Genomic DNA, 18,665 nt, shown 5'->3' on the forward strand with positions numbered 1-18,665 from the left:
CCCCGACCTCTCCCCCCCCAGCCCCGACCTCGTCCCCTCCCAGCCCCGACCTCACTCCCCCCCAGCCCCGACCTCTCCCCCCCCAGCCCCGACCTCTCCCCCCCCAGCCCTGACCTCACTCCCCCCCAGCCCTGACCTCACTCCCCCCCAGCCCTGACCTCACTCCCCCCCAGCCCTGACCTCGCTCCCTCCCAGCCCCGACCTCTCCCCCCCCAGCCCCGACCTCGTCCCCTCCCAGCCCCGACCTCGCTTCCCCCCAGCCCCGACCTCGCTCCCCCCCAGCCCCGACCTCTCCCCCCCCAGCCCCGACCTTGCTCCCCCCCAGCCCCGACCTCGTCCCCTCCCAGCCCCGACCTCACTCCCCCCCAGCCCCGACCTCTCCCCCCAGCCCCGACCTCGTCCCCTCCCAGCCCCGACCTCACTCCCCCCCAGCCCCGACCTCTCCCCCCCCAGCCCCGACCTCGTCCCCTCCCAGCCCCGACCTCGCTCCCCCCCAGCCCCGACCTCGCTCCCCCCCAGCCCCGACCTCGTCCCCTCCCAGCCCCGACCTCGCTCCCTCCCAGCCCCGACCTCGTCCCCTCCCAGCCCCGACCTCGCTCCCCCCCAGCCCCGACCTCGCTCCCCCCCAGCCCCGACCTCGCTCCCCCCCAGCCCCGACCTCGTCCCCTCCCAGCCCCGACCTCACTCCCCCCCAGCCCCGACCTCTCCCCCCCCAGCCCCGACCTCGTCCCCTCCCAGCCCGACCTCACTCCCCCCCAGCCCCGACCTCGCTCCCCCCCAGCCCCGACCTCGTCCCCTCCCAGCCCCGACCTCGCTCCCTCCCAGCCCCGACCTCGCTTCCCCCCAGCCCCGACACTGCTCCCCCCCAGCCCCGACCTCGCTCCCCCCCAGCCCCGACCTCGCTCCCCCCCAGCCCCGACCTCGTCCCCTCCCAGCCCCGACCTCGCTCCCCCCCAGCCCCGACCTCGCTCCCCCCCAGCCCCGACCTCGTCCCCTCCCAGCCCCGACCTCGTTCCCTCCCTGTCCCGATCTCATTCCCCTCCCAGTCCCAATCTTGTGTGGTGTTACTCTTGGCAGTGAGCCTATAATATGCCACTTGTTGAAGCCAAATCATGTTGGGCTCAAAGAATGTGGGTTGTAGATCTAAAGGGACTTATGTGTGGCTGCTGTATTGTCTTTTCATGTGAACTGTTAGTTATGGTTTTATGTGAAATCGTCCTTGAAGATGACTGTTGTTTAATCTAATCCTTAGAGACGGTGTTGTTTATGTGGACTAAGAACTGGTAGGGTAGAATTCATTCACGTGTTCTGGACTGTCTTTAGTTAGCTCGTTTCTGTCCTTTAAAGCCCCTGTAGTAGTCCATGAATACATTAACTGACATTTGGTTCATTTTTGTTGTTTTTGTCCTCACCTTGCCCCTTCTGTTGAGCTTGAAGCTTGAGTGTGGGAGGCCGTGGCTGGCCCGTCTGCTGTGTTTTCTTCAGTTGTGCGCACAGTACTGAGGGTGGACTGTGCTCAAGTGCTGTTTTTGTGGCTTATGTGCCACTCAATAGAGCTGTTTGTGGCCAGTTATCAACGGTGTCCTGTGAGTCAACATTAAGAAGTGCTAAGGCGGAACCAACTTCTCTAGAGGTGTTTTCTCTCACCTTCCAGAATTTGATAGAAAGCACATTTGGGGGTTTCAGAACACCGGAATGTCTTTATACCAGGATTAAAGAAAGAAGTTACTACATAGGCTTTCACCTGGGAAAATACTGAATTATTGAGAAATGGAATGAATCAGTTCATAGACGGTCTTGCAGGTTTGGGCACTGACATGGTAGACTCAGAATAAGCGAGTTCAGTCACTGGGGTGGTGAACTAGAGAATGGCTCTTACAGCGCTCTGATCGTTTACTGGGGATGGATCGAGAAAGGGGGTTCACACGCAGTGATGTGTGGGGCTGACTGTCCCGGCTCCAGGGCACCCCTGTAGGTCGTGCACACCCCCAAGTCACAGCTCAGTGACGTCCTGTTGGTGGATTGAAAACTGCTGTGATGGGTGAGAAAATTGGCAAACACCACACAAGATAATAGTTTAGGGTGAGCTGGTGTTAAACATTTCCTGGCTCACTGCTCCTTTTTAGTTAGATTATGAGCCGAGAGTCAAGTACCTAATTCCTGCTCCACGAGTTATCCTAATGTTGTTCAGTCGCTAAGTCATGTCTGACTCTTTGCAACTCCATGGACTGCAGCACGCCAGGCTTCCCTGTCCTTCACTATCTCTCAGAGTTTGCTCAAATTCATGTCCATTGAGTCGGTGATGCCATCCAACTATCTCATCCTTTGTCATCCCCTTCTCCTCTCAGTCTTTCTCAGCATCAGGGTCTTTTCCAGTGAGTGAGCTCTCAGTTGCATCAGGTGGCAAAAGTATTTTATGTATCCTAATGAAATCCTAATGAAATGCCAGCAAAGGTCCATCTAGTCAAAGCTATGGTTTTTCCAGTAGTCATGTATGGATGTGAGAGTTGGACTATAAAGAAAGATGAACACCAAAGAATTGTTAATTTTAAACTGTGGTGTTGGAGAAGACTCTTGAGAGTCCCTTGGACTGCAAGGAGATCAAACCAGTCTATCCTAAAGGAGATCAGTCCTGAAAATTCATTGGAAGGACTGATGCTAAAGCTGAAACTCCAATACTTTGACCACCTGATGCGAAGAACTGACTCATTGGAAAAGACCCTGATGCTGGGAAAGATTGAAGGCAGGAGGAGACGGGGGGATGACAGAGGATGACATAGTTGGATGGCATCACCTGTTGGACGGACATGAGTTTGAGCAAGCTCCAGGAGTTGGTGATGGACAGGAAAGCTTGCATGCTGCAGTCCATGGGGTCGCAGAGTCAGACACGACTGAGCGACTGGAAGGAACTGAGTGAAACTTTTAGGAAATGGAGCACACAGCCTTTGCAGGTTGTTCAGTGTGCCTGATCTCAGGAAGTACTTTCTAGAAAACTGTGGGAGCAAGCTGCAGCATATTTCGAGTGCATTCGTAATAATTGCTTGTTTCTAAAATCTTCAGTCTTTATTAACGTGAGTTGGAATTTGCTCTGTCTTTATTGTGTATTTCTTGGCGTGCCCTCGTGCATTCTAACTGGGTTTCTGTCCGCCTGGCAGGAGGTCGGTTATAGAGGTCAGCCGAGCACTGAAGGAGCTCTTCCACGAGGCCAGGGAACGAGCCTCCAAGGCGCTGGGGTTTGCCAAGATGCTGAGAAAGGTGCGATCACAGTCCTGACAAGCTGTTACTTATTTTTTTCTTTTATCTTTTTTTTTAATCAATTAATTTTTTAATTGAAGGGTAATTTCTTTACAGAATTTTGTTGTTTTCCGTCAAACTCTGTTTATTTTTTAAAAGCTAACCCTAAAGAAGTTTCTCTGTAACTGTGATCCTAGGACTTGGAAATAGCTGCGGAGTTCATACTCTCGGCCCCGGTTAGAGACCTTCTGGATGTTCTGAAAGCAAAGCAGTACGTTAAGGTGCGTAGTTAAGGCGGCAGAGTTATTTTACCTTTCTTACTCTAAACAGAAATTTGACTTAAAGATGTAGGTAGTAAACATTTTAGGCTTTGCAGTCAATATGTGGACCCCCGTTTTAAGACTGCCCCATAGTTTCCCAGTATATAAGTAGAGAACCAGAGTTCCTCGTGCTTACTAACTTGTTTTAAGGCTGCAGATGAAAAACCCGAAACATGCACAGTGACATTTCTATAATAGATGGTGTTCTTTAATTCAGGATTTTGGATTGTTTCTCTTCCAGGTACAGATTCCTGGCCTAGAAAACTTGCAGGTGTTTGTTCCAGACGCTCTTGCTGAGGAGAAGAGCATTATTTTGCAGTTACTCAATGCAGCTGCAGGGAAGGACTGCTCCAAAGATTCAGATGAAGCACTAATTGACGACTATCTACTTTTGACCAAACATGGTGACCGCACTCCAGACTCGGAGGACAGCTGGGCCGCCTGGGAGGCGCAGCCTGTCAAGGTCGTGCCTCCGGTGGAGACGGTTGACACCCTGAGAAGCATGCAGGTCCGTCTCACTGCCGCACCACTCCCCGCCCTGCCTGGAGGCAGTGTTGTTATTGTTACTGTTGTTGTTTAAGTCGCTCAGTCACGTCCTAGACGCTTTTTGACCCCATGGATCGTAGCCCCCCAGGCTCCTCTGTCCATGGGATTTTCCAGGCCAGAATACTGGAGTGGGTTTCCATTCCCTTCTCCAGGGGATCTTCCCAACCCAGAGACTGAAGCCAGGTCTCCCGCATTGCAGGCAGATTCTTTACCCCTGAGCCACTGGGGAAGCCCCAGAAACACGTATTGCTTAGACTTTGATGTTTTGATGATTTTGTTTCCTTACTGTACTAAAATATTCTGGGAAAGTCTTTAGTTGTACTGAAGTATTTGAAATGTTTTTATCTTTCCTCACTTCAGCCACGTACATAAGTTAGAGGCACCCACCCGTGACCTGGAAGGAATTGTCTCCCTCGTTTAGTTTGTCGTTGCAGACATCTCAGCTCTCCAAGTGTTGATTTAGCGGCTAATCACTCTAAACAAGACAAACTTTTTACCTTCTCACTGGCTACTTGACTCCCTTCTTCTGCGTAGTCAGGTTGTCACCTGCCTACCTGGCAGTGATCCTATGACAGTCTGTGTGCCTCAGTAACTAAAACTGTAAGAAGCCTCTCAGGCCGCTGTGTTCAGAGAGCATCACACTGACATACATTCGCTTCCGTGTGCAAGACAGACAGCTAGTGGGGAGCTGCTGTGTAGCCGCTGTGTTCAGAGAGCATAACACTGATATACATACTCTACCATGTGTAAGACAGACAGCTAGCGGGGAGCTGCTGTGTAGCCCAGGGAGCTCAGCTCGGTGCTCCGTGATAGCCTAGAGGGTGGGATAGGGGCATGGAGGTCCCAGAGGGAGGGGATGTGTGCATACACATAGCTATTCACACTGTCGAGCAGCGGAACCTTGCCGTCCAGCATTGGACAGCAGTTCTTCTCCAGGTAACACACACACACAAACTGTAAGAAGCCTCCTCCCACCTCTGTGCTCAGCTCTGGAGCGGTGGTGAGTGCGCACCTGCGCCTTGAACTCAGCCTGTACAGCCCGGCCGACTGCCCCCAGCACCACGCGTCCGCCTGTCTCAGTGACTGGCGTTTCGTCCACTCCAGTGTTTAAGCCAGGATGTGACCGTTCATAAACATCCAGCCTCCGCCCTCCTCCACTTAGGCGGCTCCCCCCAGCCTGAAGCCTTTCCAGTCAGTGGGATCCCTCTGCCTCCCCGGAGCTGCTCCTGGGTGGGAGCTGACCGCCCCTTTCATGCACTGTGCAGGGCCGGAGCCACTCCCAGCTGGGAGCTGACTGCCCCTTTCCTGCCCTGCGCGGGGCCGGAGCCAGTCCCGGGTCGGAGCTGACCGCCCCTTTCCTGCCCTGCGTGGGGCCGGAGCCACTGCCGGGTGGGAGCTGACTGTCCCTTTCCTGCACTGCACGGGACCCCACTTCTGGTTCCCTGCTGCAAGCCTTGCCTGCCGCCCCTGTCATCTGGCGCTCATTTTGGTGCTTCCAGAGTGGTCCTCACTCTCATACGTCTCATCACAGGTCTACTGAGAATACCGCGGTGACCGTCGCTTAAAGAACACAAGTAGTTCAGTCTTGGTTTCTGTTTTATACAAGGCCCCTCATCCTGTCCCATTCTTACTCCTGCATTTCCCATCTTCACACGCTGCTCCAGTGCATACACTCTCTCAGTCTCTGCTCCAGGAGGGTTGTCTTGGCGTTCTCATACCTCAGACACTGCCTGCCCACCGTCCCGTGGGATCCTCCCTGCTGTGCTGGAGAATGTAGCCGTCGGTGCCCGCTGCACTGCTCCGGGGCAGCAGCTATAGTCCAAACATGTGCTTTCTCATCAGTGCTTGCTGGCTGGGGGGCCCTGGGGTTGGTGGTGTTTGGGGCCTGGGAGTTGAACTAGAGCAGACAGCTGACTGGGCCTGTGTTTGAGCCCTGTGCTGGCTTTTCTTCCCAGGTGGACAATCTTCTACTAGTTGTCATGCACTCTGCGAAGCTCATAATCCATAGAAAAGCTTTCCAGCAGTCCATCGAAGGGCTCATGACTCTACGCCAGGAGCAGACTTCCAGTCAGCCCGTCATTGCCAAAGCTTTGCAGCAGCTGAAGGTATTTCATTGTCACCTCTATCTTAGCTGTAATTTATTTGTATTTGGTACAATGCAAGGGAAGAGTTTGTCTGTTATAACCTAAGTATTCCAGGGACTTGAACTCTTAAATTGTCCTTTCCATTCTCTACCTCTTCCCACTTTTCCCATGTCTAAGTTAAAATTTTTCCTGTATCTTCCTTGGAACAGTGGAACAGTAGAATTGGAAAGGGTGAGAATTTGAATAGTTATGTGACTTCTTAAGGTCATGTGTTTGGTTGGTATTGGACCTGGTCTCCTCCTTCCTAACCCAGTTTATTTCTGCTTTAGCAATTACCAGTATTTACTAGAGGTACCGTTTGTTAAAAATGTGTAATTTAAAAAAAATATTTGTTTCACTTAATAGATGATTCAGTCAAATTGATGATAATAGAGAAAGCCAGTTGTGGCTTGTGGACAGGCAGAAAGGCCTTCAGAGTTCATGACAAGCTAGAGCCTTGCCTTTTCTTCCCATTATTTCCCATTTCCCCCCACTTTTTATTTTGTACTTCATTCATCACTGTCCCACAAGCCATTAATTTTCTGTCACATCACAGCTTTGCTTCCTGAAGAAGCGCTTCTTGAAATTACAAGTAGTTTGATAAACGTTTGTTTTTGTTCTGCCAGTCTGGTTTGCCTTATTTAGCTATAAACATTCTCCCTTATACATTGTAAAGTAAAAGCCGCTCAGTCGTGTCTGACTCTTTGCGACCCCATGGACTGTACAGTCCGTGGAATTCTCCAGGCCAGAATAGTAGTGGGTAGCTGTTCCCTTCTCCAGGGGATCTTCCCAACCCAGGGATTGAACCCAGGTCTCCCACATTGCAGGCGGATTCTTTACCTACTGAGCTACCAGGGAAGGCCCCTTTATAGATTATCACCCCATTCTAATACCAGGGCAGGGGACTTTTGTTTTTTCTTTTAGTTTGAGTTAATGAATTCTGGAGAGTACAGAATTGTATATGGTGTTCATTATTCTTGGGCTTGAAAAGTGTGTAGCCTTAAGGATCTGACCTGTCACACTGCAGCACAGAGGAGGGGAGACTAGGGCCTCCCAGTAGCAGCTGGGGATTGCTGCCGTGGAGGCACTGCAGCTGGGGAGGATTTCTGAAGGTGTAGGTTGGGAAGGGACCAGTGAGGGAAACACTGGGGCATGGTGTCCATGGATCAGGGTTATGGGAACACTCATAGAGCATCAGTCTGGTTTGGTTGGATCCTGATATATACAGTGGGAAGGAGTGGGGGATGCGGCTGGTAAAAAATCAGGTGGGCAAAAATCAGACTGTTGGGAGATTCTGAATTTCATATTCTAAGCCCCAGAGAGTCATCGAAGATTTTGGAATACAGTATAGGGGACTCACTTGAAAAGTGAAAGTTGCTCAGTCATGTCCGACTCTTTGCGACCCCATGGATTATACAGTCCATGGAATTCTCCAGGCCAGAATACTGGATTGGGCAGACTTTCCCTTCTCCAGTGGATCTTCCCAGCCCAGGAATCGAACCCAGGTCTCCTGCATTGCAGGCGGATTCTTTACCAGCTGAGCTACCAGGGAAGCCCTCTAAAAGGGCCTGCTTTAATTTAAGGTTCTAGTTCTCACATAATCTAGTGAATACGTCCCATCTGCTAGCTAACGAGCAATAAGGTGAATCATCCCAAATGGGAATAAAAACTTGATCAAGCTTAATCTCTTTTTTCTTAGAGAGTGGATTTTGTCTCACAAATCCTGCTCACAGCGCCAATTACCGTTTTGCCGAAAGCTTTCACGTTTCGTCTCAAGTTCAAAGGATTTGTTAACAAAATAAGCTGCTCGTTATGTACAAATAAATAATACAGATATTCATTAGAGAGTTATCTAGCTTATTTTCAATATACTAACATTAAAAGAAAAGAGAAAGAGCAGAGAGTACATCACCAAATTGGGTTTTGACCAACATCCAGACTTAAACAGCACTGGGCAATCCCGTGTCACAGCACATCTGGAGTCCCAGTTGGGAAAGGGTCATTACATTTGTGTGTGTTTAAGGGTGAGTGGTTTTTCCTGTGGTCATGTATGGATGTGAGAGTTGGACTGTGAAGAAGGCTGAGCGCCGAAGAATTGATGCTTTTGAACTGTGGTGTTGGAGAAGACTCTTGAGAGTCCCTTGGACTGCAAGGAGATCCAACCAGTCCATTCTGAAGGAGATCAGCCCTGGGATTTCTTTGGAAGGAATGATGCTGAAGCTGAAACTCCAGTACTTTGGCCACCTCATGCGAAGAGTTGACTCATTGGAAAAGACTCTGATGCTGGGAGGGATTGGGGGCAGGAGGAGAAGGGGACGACAGAGGATGAGATGGCTGGATGGCATCCCTGACTCGATGGACGTGAGTCTGGGTGAACTCCGGGAGTTGGTGATGGACAGGGAGGCCTGGCGTGCTGCGATTCATGGGGTCGCAAAGAGTCGGACACGACTGAGCGACGGAACTGAACTGAACTGAAGGGAGTGGAAAGGGAACCGAGTTTGGAGCTGTTGTACTGTTGATTAGGGAAGACAACAAAGCTTGTGCTGGGGCAGGGCTCTCCAGCCCCTGTACTGTTGACACTTGGGGCCAGTCAGTAATTGTTTGGGGAACTGTCCTGTGGCTCAGATGATAAAGAATCCACCTGCAATGCGGGAGACCTGGGTTCGATTCCTGGGTTGGAAGATCCTTGGGAGGAGGACAGGGCCACCCGCTCGAGTATTTTTTCCTGGAGAATCCCCATGCACAGAGGAGCCTGGCGAGCAATAGGACACGGGGTCACAAAGAGTGAGGTGTGACTAAGCACAGCACACCTGTGTGTTGTAGGTGTCTGGCAGCATCCCAAACCTCTGCACAGTGGATGCCAGTAGGTTTCACAAGTCTCTGCCCACCCCTCCCCACATTGGACAGCCAGAACTATCTCCAGCATCGCCCGTGTCCCCTGAGGTGGCAAAATTGGTCCCAGCTGAGAACCACCCTGAGGGGGACGAGAAGGACAGTGTGACTCGTAACACTGTAGAGGTCTCTTAGAAACATGTCAGTAGTTTACTCTGTGGCGCTGAAATCCTGCTAACACTTGAGCAAGCACCAAGGGGAGACACAACTGTGGTTGATGTGCAGAAATGTTGAGGCTCTAAGCATCTATTCAGAGACCACCATGTAATCAGGCATGGTATTTCAAATGGGTTGTTTTGCTCTTGTATTTCATCAGGCCTTAAGAATACCTAATACAAGTAAAAATACCAAACTTTTTTTCTTCTTTCGTCATTACTTTTGAATAACCAAAATAAATATGACTGTACCGTATCACAGTGGTCAATGTCTGCGTGATGATGAAAGGAACCTTCCTCTAAAATAGGATAGACGTGTGATCTGTTCCGTTTCGGATTAATCATGGTTTGGGATTCTTTAGAACGATGCCTTAGAGCTCTGCAACCGAATAAGTGATGCCATTGACCGAGTGGACCACATGTTCACTTCAGAATTCGATGCTGAAGTTGATGAATCTGAGTCTGCTACACTGCAGCAGTATTACCGAGAAGCCATGATCCAAGGGTACAATTTCGGGTTCGAGGTAGGTACAAAATAAGAGGCAAAGCACGGTACAGTTTTGCCACAGCTTTGTAACTTACTGACAGCAAGCATTGGGAATCTTGCACGGCACATCTCATGAGCCCATGATTGTAATCACAGCTTAGTCCAGAATGTCATCTTACACCCTTGCTCGACGTCAGAAATGTGGAGTTTCTTTTAAATGGTCAGATAGTTACCCAGTTTTTAGATTTACGCTTATGAGTAAGACCTTTGTGAAATTGCACTTGAAGACATTATTTTCTCTGTAACTCTTCATACTCTTTTTACCATATGTAAAGTTCACTGGCTTTTGCTTTTTGTTTTTAGAAAAAAAAAATTTAAACAGCATTATACAGTGTGTTAAGTATTTGTGTAATTGTTTTCTTCTTAATTTTGATATACATGAAATCTTTTTACAGTATCATAAAGAAGTTGTTCGTTTGATGTCTGGCGAGTTTAAACAGAAGATAGGAGACAAGTATATAAGCTTTGCCCGGAAATGGATGAATTACGTCCTGACTAAGTGTGAGAGCGGCCGAGGGACGAGACCCAGGTAATGACCACGCAGGATGGCTCCTTCCTGAGCCCTGTATGGGCTGGAGACACCCCATTCTGATGCTTATGGGGGTTTCTGAGCAGATGACAGGAAAGCATCTGGAACTCGGACAATGTTTTTTTTTTTTATGAACCTATCCACATAAAAACTCCGATAACTCTTGAAATACTTTTTCTTTTGTAATCGTTCCAAAATGAGTTATCTTTAAGCAGTTCACATTCTTCCTGGACAGGTCTTTTTAATTGCTAATCTTCTTTCCTTCTTTCCTCATAAAGTTTACACCCCTTATTTAGTGTTAAATGGCAAAGAAATCAGTAGCCAGTTCCTTTACTAAGAAGCCATTCGTCTTTCTCAAACGCCCTCTAATTGTACTGAACACGAGGCAGATAGAGACAAATGTGTTTTGTCCTAGGTAGTAATTTTCCAATCGGATTGCTTTTCAGCGTTGAGTAGACTAGAACGGCTGTGGCACTCGCTCGGTTGTTTTGTGACTGTTGAACTTTTCTGCGTGACAGGTGGGCAACTCAAGGTTTTGACTTCCTGCAAGCCATTGAGCCTTCGTTCATCTCTGCTCTGCCAGAAGACGACTTCCTGGTATGGGATATTCTAAAGCGTTTTTCCTTAAAAAGCAAGTCGATCGTTCTCTATTTCTGATTGTGTACTTTTTTTTTAGTAACATAGAAAGTGGTTCTTCAATATTTTCACTTAATCATAATATTAATGCTGAGACCTTACTGCACTCTAAGAGCAGAGAAGGACGTTCCCTGCTGTTTTTATAACAGTGTTGTTGAGCTGACCAAGTCAGTATACAGTTGTTTCTGCAGCCTGGCACTACAAAATATGTGTGAGTTTTGTATTTTATAAAGTGCTGCTTTTCAGCAGCTTAATGAAGAGTGAAGAATAGCTGTTTCAGTTCGGTGTGTGTCTTTTTTTTATTTTGACTGCCATGCATTACTGTGAGATCTTAGTTCTCTGAAAGTGAAAGTGTTAGTTGCCCCGTCTTGTCCAACTCTTTGTGGCCCCATGGACTATAACCCGCCAGGCCCTGTCCATGGAATTCTCCAGGCAAGAATACTGGAGTGGGTTGCCATTTCCTTCTTCAGGGGATCTTTCTGACCCAGGGGTTGAACCCAGTTCGCCTGCATTGCAGGCAGATTCTTTACCGTCTGAGCCACCAGGCTGCCCACTGGTTCCCTGACCAGGGCTCAAACCCACGCCCCCTGCAGTGGAAGTGCAGATTCTTAACCACTGGACCACCAGGAAAGTCCAATGTGGGGTGTTTTAGAGCATCATGCCAAATGTTAAATATTATTACCAGTATTCAAATAAATTCTGTCAGATCAAGAAGATGTTGTTCAGATTTGTTCATTTCAACCTCCAAATAGAACGATCGCAGGAGAAGCCTTTGCTTGTGCATGTCATTGCACTGTGGGAGCTGAATGCCAGTTTGCTTTCACTTATAAAAATGGAATTGTGTATTGTGTTATCTTAAATTACGTTCAGTGTGTGTTTAATTTGTGTTCATGCCTGTTTTCTCTTAAACTAACTTTGAAAATATTTACTTGAGGAAAGCATGTTTCTTTTAAATATGCTGAATGCTTAATCTGTGCTCTATACTTATATGATTGAGAAAGTGTACGTTTTTTTCTCTTCTCCTTTCCCATTTCCTTCGGTTTCTAGAGTTTGCAAGCCCTGATGAATGAGTGCATTGGCCATGTGATAGGAAAGCCGCACAGCCCTATTACAGGTTTGTACTTTGGTAAGAAAGCAGAAAAGCGCCTCTCCTGGGATGAGCACATTGTCCCGATACGGCAGCCATTTAAAATGCTTTGGAGACTAAGAACATTCAGGAAAATGACAATGAAAGTTACAGGAATGAGGTGTATACATATAGAACTCCACAGTAGCTTTTCTGAATTTAACAAGAAAATTAAAATGTGAACCCAAGGTGGTCCATGCTTGCTGCAGTATTAAATAATTTTTTTTTTTTTTTTACATCACCATTCATTCCGTTCTCCCCCTTAAACTCTTTCCTTCTGGGGAGGAGAGACTTGGAGAAACACATCCTGTTAAGAAGCAAGGCATTTCTTGCTGCAGGTGGTAAGTGTGATTGTTCTGCCCCTGCTTCCTCACCTTTGGAAGGAGGATGAGTTTATTTTCTTAACAGCTTTCCCAGATACCCACATTCTTCACCCATCTTCCCAACTAGAAGATTCCTAATTGCTGCCCCACCCCCCACCCCACTCCTGTTTGGTTTTATTTTAAAAAAGAAAAAAAATTGTCATGCAATAATATACTCACATTATAGTTTTCAGTTATAGTTGATATATAGTCTTGCAGTATATGTTAAAACTTTAAAGCAGAATATCAGTAAAAAGCTATCTTACCACATTCTTGAGATAGTAAACAAAAGCGAAACTATGTTTATGTGTAATAACCAGAAAAGAAAACTTAGACATTTTTAACAATTTCAATTACACAAAATAAAATAATTCATAAATGGTAAATTTATTAAGCAACAGCATTATCTTAAAGGGTGCTTGCTAGCTACTAAAAGTTAGTAGACTAGGTTTTGATGCTTGATTTCTGTATCTTTAAAATTCACCCAATTTGTAGTGCTTTTTCTCATTTCTATGAAATGAATTATCATTTGTAAAACCATTTGAACATTTTATATAAAACATTCCATATTATCATCAAAATTTTCATTAAGCATATTATCATAAATACTTTGATTTCTGATTTCCTAAAACATTTCCATAAGAATACATGATCAGTAATTCAGTAAAAATTGTTGTTGTTCAGTCACTCAGACGTATCCAACTCTCTGCGACCCTGTGGTCTGCAGCATGCCAGACTTCCCTTTCCTTCACTATCTCCCAGAGTTTGCTCAAAAGTAAAAATTACCTCTCTAAAATATTTTTATCAGATTTATTGAAGTAAAAATTACTTCTTCAAAATATTTTATTGCATGAGGAATCATTTTATTTATAGAAGAAGAAAACTGCAGTGCAACAAAAGCACGTAGAAAATGAACGTGTAGAAGAATGTTACGAGAGGAAAGCTCCTCCCCGTGGAGCAGGGGCTCTCGGTGTGAGTCACTGCCGCGCCGCTCCCCGCGCCGCTGGCGGGACAGTCGGTTCGTGGCTCTGTCTGTGGACACAAGGTGTTCTTTGTCCTCCCTGCCCCGCGCTGGCCCGAGAGCCAGATTGCCCCCAGGGTCACGGGAGTCAAGTGACCTTGGGGCTGCTTATTGAACATCTTTGAGCCTCCCCTTCTAGTGCTTAAAGTCAGTTGCTGAGGAGGGTTCAGTGAGGTGACGGCATTCTGTGAACTGTATTGTTCTGCACACGGCAGGACCCTCACCCTTTGGTCGTGTGCTCTGTCCTCATGAGAAATGAATGAATGTGAGAGTGCATCACTGCCGTCGTCCCTTGCTTTCTCCTCCCCCTCGACTCTGTCACCGTGAGAATGGCCGGATGCTCTGCCATCGCAACCAGATGATAGCAATCTGGTGTAGAACCTTCTGTTTTTCTCTCTGTACTCATGTAAGTACACAGATGCATTCTACTGCACCTTTCTTTATCGCTCATGTAATCACACAAGCATATACTCTGTTGCTTTCTTCCCCTTCCCGTTTACTGTATAAAAATTGGATCACTTTGGATATTAATCTCTGAGAGTTGTAGAAATCCCTGCATGTCAGCACGTGTAGGTCCAGCTCACTCTCTTCAGTGGCCTTGTATCCATCAAGGAAAGACTACTACAAGTCTTTCCATCATTTCCTTACATGTGTTGTTAGTTTTGCCATGAAGAGCATCTCTATCATAAATGTTCACCACTCGTGAAATCTGAGCATCTCTTTTATGTTTATTGGCCATTTGAATTTTCTTTTCAATGAAATAGCAGCTTTATAGCAGTTAGATACACATACTCTTAAAAGAAATGTTTTGTTTCATGCAGGAAGAATGTTAAACTTGTCTGTGTTTTAATGGTGTCTCTTTTATACCTTCATGGGAAATTTTTGTAGTAATTTTTGACTCAGTGGTTCTCAGTATGTCTGCTGAATTAAAGACATCACCATTCTTACCAGATCTGTTTTTTTTTTTTCTTCTTTTTGTCTTTGAATTTGCCTAGAGTTTCTTCCATCTAGGGTTATAATAGTTGAGATAATGAGCCATAGATACAAATTGCTTCTGAACATTTCCTTGATTTTTGTTTTTCAAATTTTCCCTTTAGATGTCTCCAATTTGGGTACTTCTCTTTCCTGTGTAATGTTATTAAAAGTAAACAGAAACCATGAAAAAGGAAGTCATGTCATTTAGGGTAAAACATATTTAGAATAAAACATTGTTGTTCCATCACCAAGTCGTGTCCAACTCTTCGGACTACAGCGCTCCAGGCTTCTCTGTCCTTCACTGTCTCCCAGGGTTTGCTCAAACTCATGTCCATTGAGTTGGTGATGCCATCCAGCCATCTCATCCCCTGTCTCCTCTCTTCTTCTCTTCCAGCCCTCAATCTGTCCCAGCATCAAAGTCTTTTCCAGTGAATCGGCTCTTCACATCAGGTGGCCAAAGTATTGGAGCTCAGCAGCAGTCTTTCCAGTGAATATTTAGGATTGATTTCCTTTAGGATTGACGAGTTTGATCTCCTTGCTATCCAAGGGACTCTCGATAGTCTTCTGTAGCACTACAGTTCAAAAGCATCAATATTTCAGCACTCAGCCTTCTTTATGATCCAACTCGCACATCTGTACATGACTACTGGAATAAAACATATGTGGACTAAAATCGTTAGCATATGAAGAGAAAATATGGTGTTTTAAAAAACTAATGGAGAAGGAAATGGCGACCCATTCCAGTATCCTTGCCTGGAAAATCCCATGGACAGGGGAGCCTGGTGGGCTGCAGTCCATGGGGTCGCAAAGAGTTGGGCATGACTGAGCGGCTAACACACTTACACTTAAAAACTAAGGAAGGTTAAAGTTAAAAGTCAGAAGAAAACCTGTTAGGGACAAGCAGACAAAATATATCATATTCATGCCTAGTTACATTTAGTTATTGGGAAAATAAGAATTGTCAGTATTTTTGTAGTTACTAGGTAAGGTGTGTTTTAAATTGTGTTAAAAATTTTATCCCCATTTACCCTCTACCAGAATATTTAAAAGAAGAAAAGAATAGTCAGTTTAAACCAGTGCCCATCCTCCTGGTTTGATTTAAAGGAATTAAACTCCTTTCCATATTCAGGAAAATGACAGTGGCCTGTCCTCAGCTCAGAGCCGATTGAAGAGTCACCTGACCAGACTCTCTTTAAAAGTGGGGACGACGTGACTCCTCTTTAGTAAAGAAATGCTACATAAACCACATTTTCATCTGTCTCCTCAATGGGTTGCATGTCATACATTACATATATTTCACTCCAGGATTTAAAAAATGGCTTTGGTGGAGAAAAGTTTGAATGTGTAATATAACTTTATTAGCTTCCAAAGAGTGACATTTCCCAGCATTTGTATATGTAATATGATTTTCCTACTTACTTAAATGGTTCTATTTTGGTCACCAGCAAAAGTAAGCCGCCTCCCGTCCCCCCTGAATTGCCCGCTCTGACAGTTCTCTGCTGGCTCCTTTAACAAGTTGTTTCTGTCCCTCTTTTCACTGCCAGCCATTCATCGGAATAGCCCCCGTCCCGTGAAGGTACCTCGCTGCCATAGCGACCCTCCTAACCCTCATCTGATTATCCCAACTCCAGAAGGATTCAGGTATTTGGTGCCTGTGTGGTTGTTTGCTTTAGGGATTCTTCTCTGATGTGCATGCTGATCTGAGAGCTGCTGATGCTTGCTCTGATACCAAATACTGTTTTCTGTGTTGTTTATACATTTTTAAAAGCTCTTATTTTCCTTGTCTTGAAGACACACCACTCTGCCTTAGTTACAAAAGAATAAAACTTGCAAATTAAAAGCACACTTATACCTTTCAAGATAACTGTTTCTCAGCTTATTTTTAACTGCCAGCTACTAAATGCTTTTCAGCTTTGGAATAATTCTTTCTTTTCCTTTCTTTGAAAAATAACTTTAGGAAAACAAATTTGAGTGTGCATAGCATGGTAAACATTTGAAAAGCAGAACTAAATGTCATTTTAAAAGCTGGAGATAAAAACTGGAGCGACCCTTCCAGTCTTGACTTCTATGTGTGTATGTAACTATGAAGCAACTTAAATTTTGAGTGAGTTGGAAACTCTAGTACATTCAAAACACTTCCCTTGAATGTGGTGGCCTTTCTGCATGTGGAAGTGGTGAGCGTTGCTCTCCCCTGGGAGTCAAGCAGTTTTTAAGTTAGTTTTATTTTTTACAGTGCTTGGCTAGGAAAGGACAATTATTGCTAAAAATAGCTAGCTTGAAATCAGTTACTTTTTTTCACGCGCGTGTATGCTCAGTTGCCTCAGTTGTGTGCGACTCTTTGCGACCCCAGGGACTGTAGCCCACCAGGCTCTTCTGTCCGTGGGATTCTCCAGGCAAGAAGACTGGAGTGGGGTGCATGCCTTCCCGACCCAGGGATGGAACCTGCGTTCCTTGCATTGGCAGGCCGATTCCTTACCACTGAGCTACCTGACCTGAATCTCAGAGCAATTTGCATTTCTGTCTGAAGATGATTTTTTGCTTCCTCACCCTGTGTTATCTTTTCCTGAAACCACGTGAGAGCCCATCCCCTTCCTCACCTGTGTTCCTGAAGCTTTTCTTCTCCTCCCAGCGCCCGGAGCGTGCCCGCGGATGTGCGGAGCCTCGGCAGCCCCGCGCCCGCGCCTGCCGCCGCTCGTCCTGGCCCCTCGGGCAGTGACCCGGCACCGCCCAAGCCCATCAGCGGTGCCCATGAGACCAGGTAGTCTGCCCCACCCCTCGCCCCGGTGCGGTGCCCATGAGACTGGGTGGCTTCCGCGCCCCCCACCCCCAACCCCCACACTCCTACGGTGACCTCGGCTCTGGGATGTGTCCAGGGCTCGTGGGGCTGCTTTCGTGCGGTCGGGCGATGCTTAGGGGCCCTCCTTGGGATGTCGTGGCCCCAAAGCTCCAGCACAAGTAGATTATCTGCCCAAGTTTTATATTTCTTTGGCACAAACATTAGCCCAAATGACTCGAGTTTCTGCCGATAATAACCGTGCAGGGAGTATCAGTGAAAAGAACCTGGTCCAATGGTAGGAGAATTCTGGCAAATGCAGTGCCTTTCCTGAGGAGTTTCTCCGGGGTCACTCAAAGGCGACTTCTATCCAGGTTATACACAGACGTGGTGGTGGTGATTTGTGTTTTTTTTTTTTAATCTTTTTTTTTTAAATCACTTTTCAAATCCAGTTTCCTGATTTCCACAGTTGTGGATTAGAAGTAGTTTATAGTGGTGTGGAAAACCACTTCATGAGGTTTGTTTTGCATCTCGTATGGAGACTAGATCATTACTAGAGAGAGCTGTCAGACGCTTGGCAAGCCCCAGACAAACGTGAGCCTCTTGCCTGTGTGTCAGTACTGAGGCCGTGGCAGCTTTTTCCATTTTTGCCAAGTTATTTGGTGGTGGGGCAGGGGGGTCAGCATTTAGGGGATCTCATCAAGGTCTCAGATGCTTAAAGGAGAAAGGACATTTGGTGGCTCTTAATCAACCCTTGTGCCTGGTGACAGAACAGACGGTCAGTCTTCTCATCTTCCCGTAAGGATGCTGACAGAGTCAGACAAAACTGAACAAAAACGATGACACTGGGAAAGAACTCGGTGCTCTTTGTCCTGCTCCCAAGAAGAAACATTAGCGTGTTGGCAGAAAGGTGACACGTGGTTTTAGAATTTAAAACAGACTAAGGTATTTTTAGTTGAAGGATAATTGTTTTACAATTTGTGTTGGTTTCTGCCATACATCAACATGAAGACGAAATATTTTTAGACTTAGTTTATAGCAGTCTAAAATGTCCACAGATATTTCCCAATTTCTCATGCATTGAAATAATTAATATTCCCTAATTTTTAGTAATAAATGTTTGTCTATAACCTAAAAAAAAAAAAGCCCAAGTATGTTACAGCTTAAGCAGTCAACTAAAAAAAAAGTTAACAATTAACATTGAACAAATTCCCGTTGACCCTCCCTTTTTCACGTTTAGAACATTTCACGGCAGACGTTTCCACGTGTGCTTCACGGCTGTGTAGGGGGTTGCAGCTGTCTTTTTTGTTAGTTCAGCTAGGGAAGCGATGAGCCCTGAAACACAGTCATAGCTGAGAACACTCAGCCAGCACCGTGCTTCCCACCGATGTCTCCAGAACGGAAGGTTTCATGGACTCTTGGTTCC

At 46.4% G+C, this 18,665-nt stretch overlaps 1 protein-coding gene across 4 annotated transcripts in view; it reads left to right on the forward strand.

The window, feature by feature from the left end:
* The window catches only part of MAP3K4 (mitogen-activated protein kinase kinase kinase 4), a 107,173-nt gene that overhangs the window by 71,491 nt on the left and 17,017 nt on the right, over window positions 1-18,665 (forward strand). For 3 of the 4 annotated variants that reach the window (XM_055536145.1, XM_055536146.1, XM_055536148.1), the window contains exons 8-17: window positions 3,156-3,255; window positions 3,432-3,515; window positions 3,796-4,062; window positions 6,056-6,205; window positions 9,633-9,794; window positions 10,213-10,346; window positions 10,865-10,943; window positions 12,030-12,096; window positions 16,011-16,107; window positions 17,096-17,224. In XM_055536145.1, the coding sequence (XP_055392120.1) occupies window positions 3,156-3,255; window positions 3,432-3,515; window positions 3,796-4,062; window positions 6,056-6,205; window positions 9,633-9,794; window positions 10,213-10,346; window positions 10,865-10,943; window positions 12,030-12,096; window positions 16,011-16,107; window positions 17,096-17,224 (1,269 nt within the window). The remainder of the gene's footprint in view (window positions 1-3,155; window positions 3,256-3,431; window positions 3,516-3,795; window positions 4,063-6,055; window positions 6,206-9,632; window positions 9,795-10,212; window positions 10,347-10,864; window positions 10,944-12,029; window positions 12,097-16,010; window positions 16,108-17,095; window positions 17,225-18,665) is intronic. The other variant, XM_055536147.1, reaches the window with a different exon arrangement.

This window comes from Bubalus kerabau, chromosome 9 (assembly GCF_029407905.1).
Source record: "Bubalus kerabau isolate K-KA32 ecotype Philippines breed swamp buffalo chromosome 9, PCC_UOA_SB_1v2, whole genome shotgun sequence".
NCBI classification, from domain to species: Eukaryota; Metazoa; Chordata; class Mammalia; order Artiodactyla; family Bovidae; genus Bubalus; species Bubalus kerabau.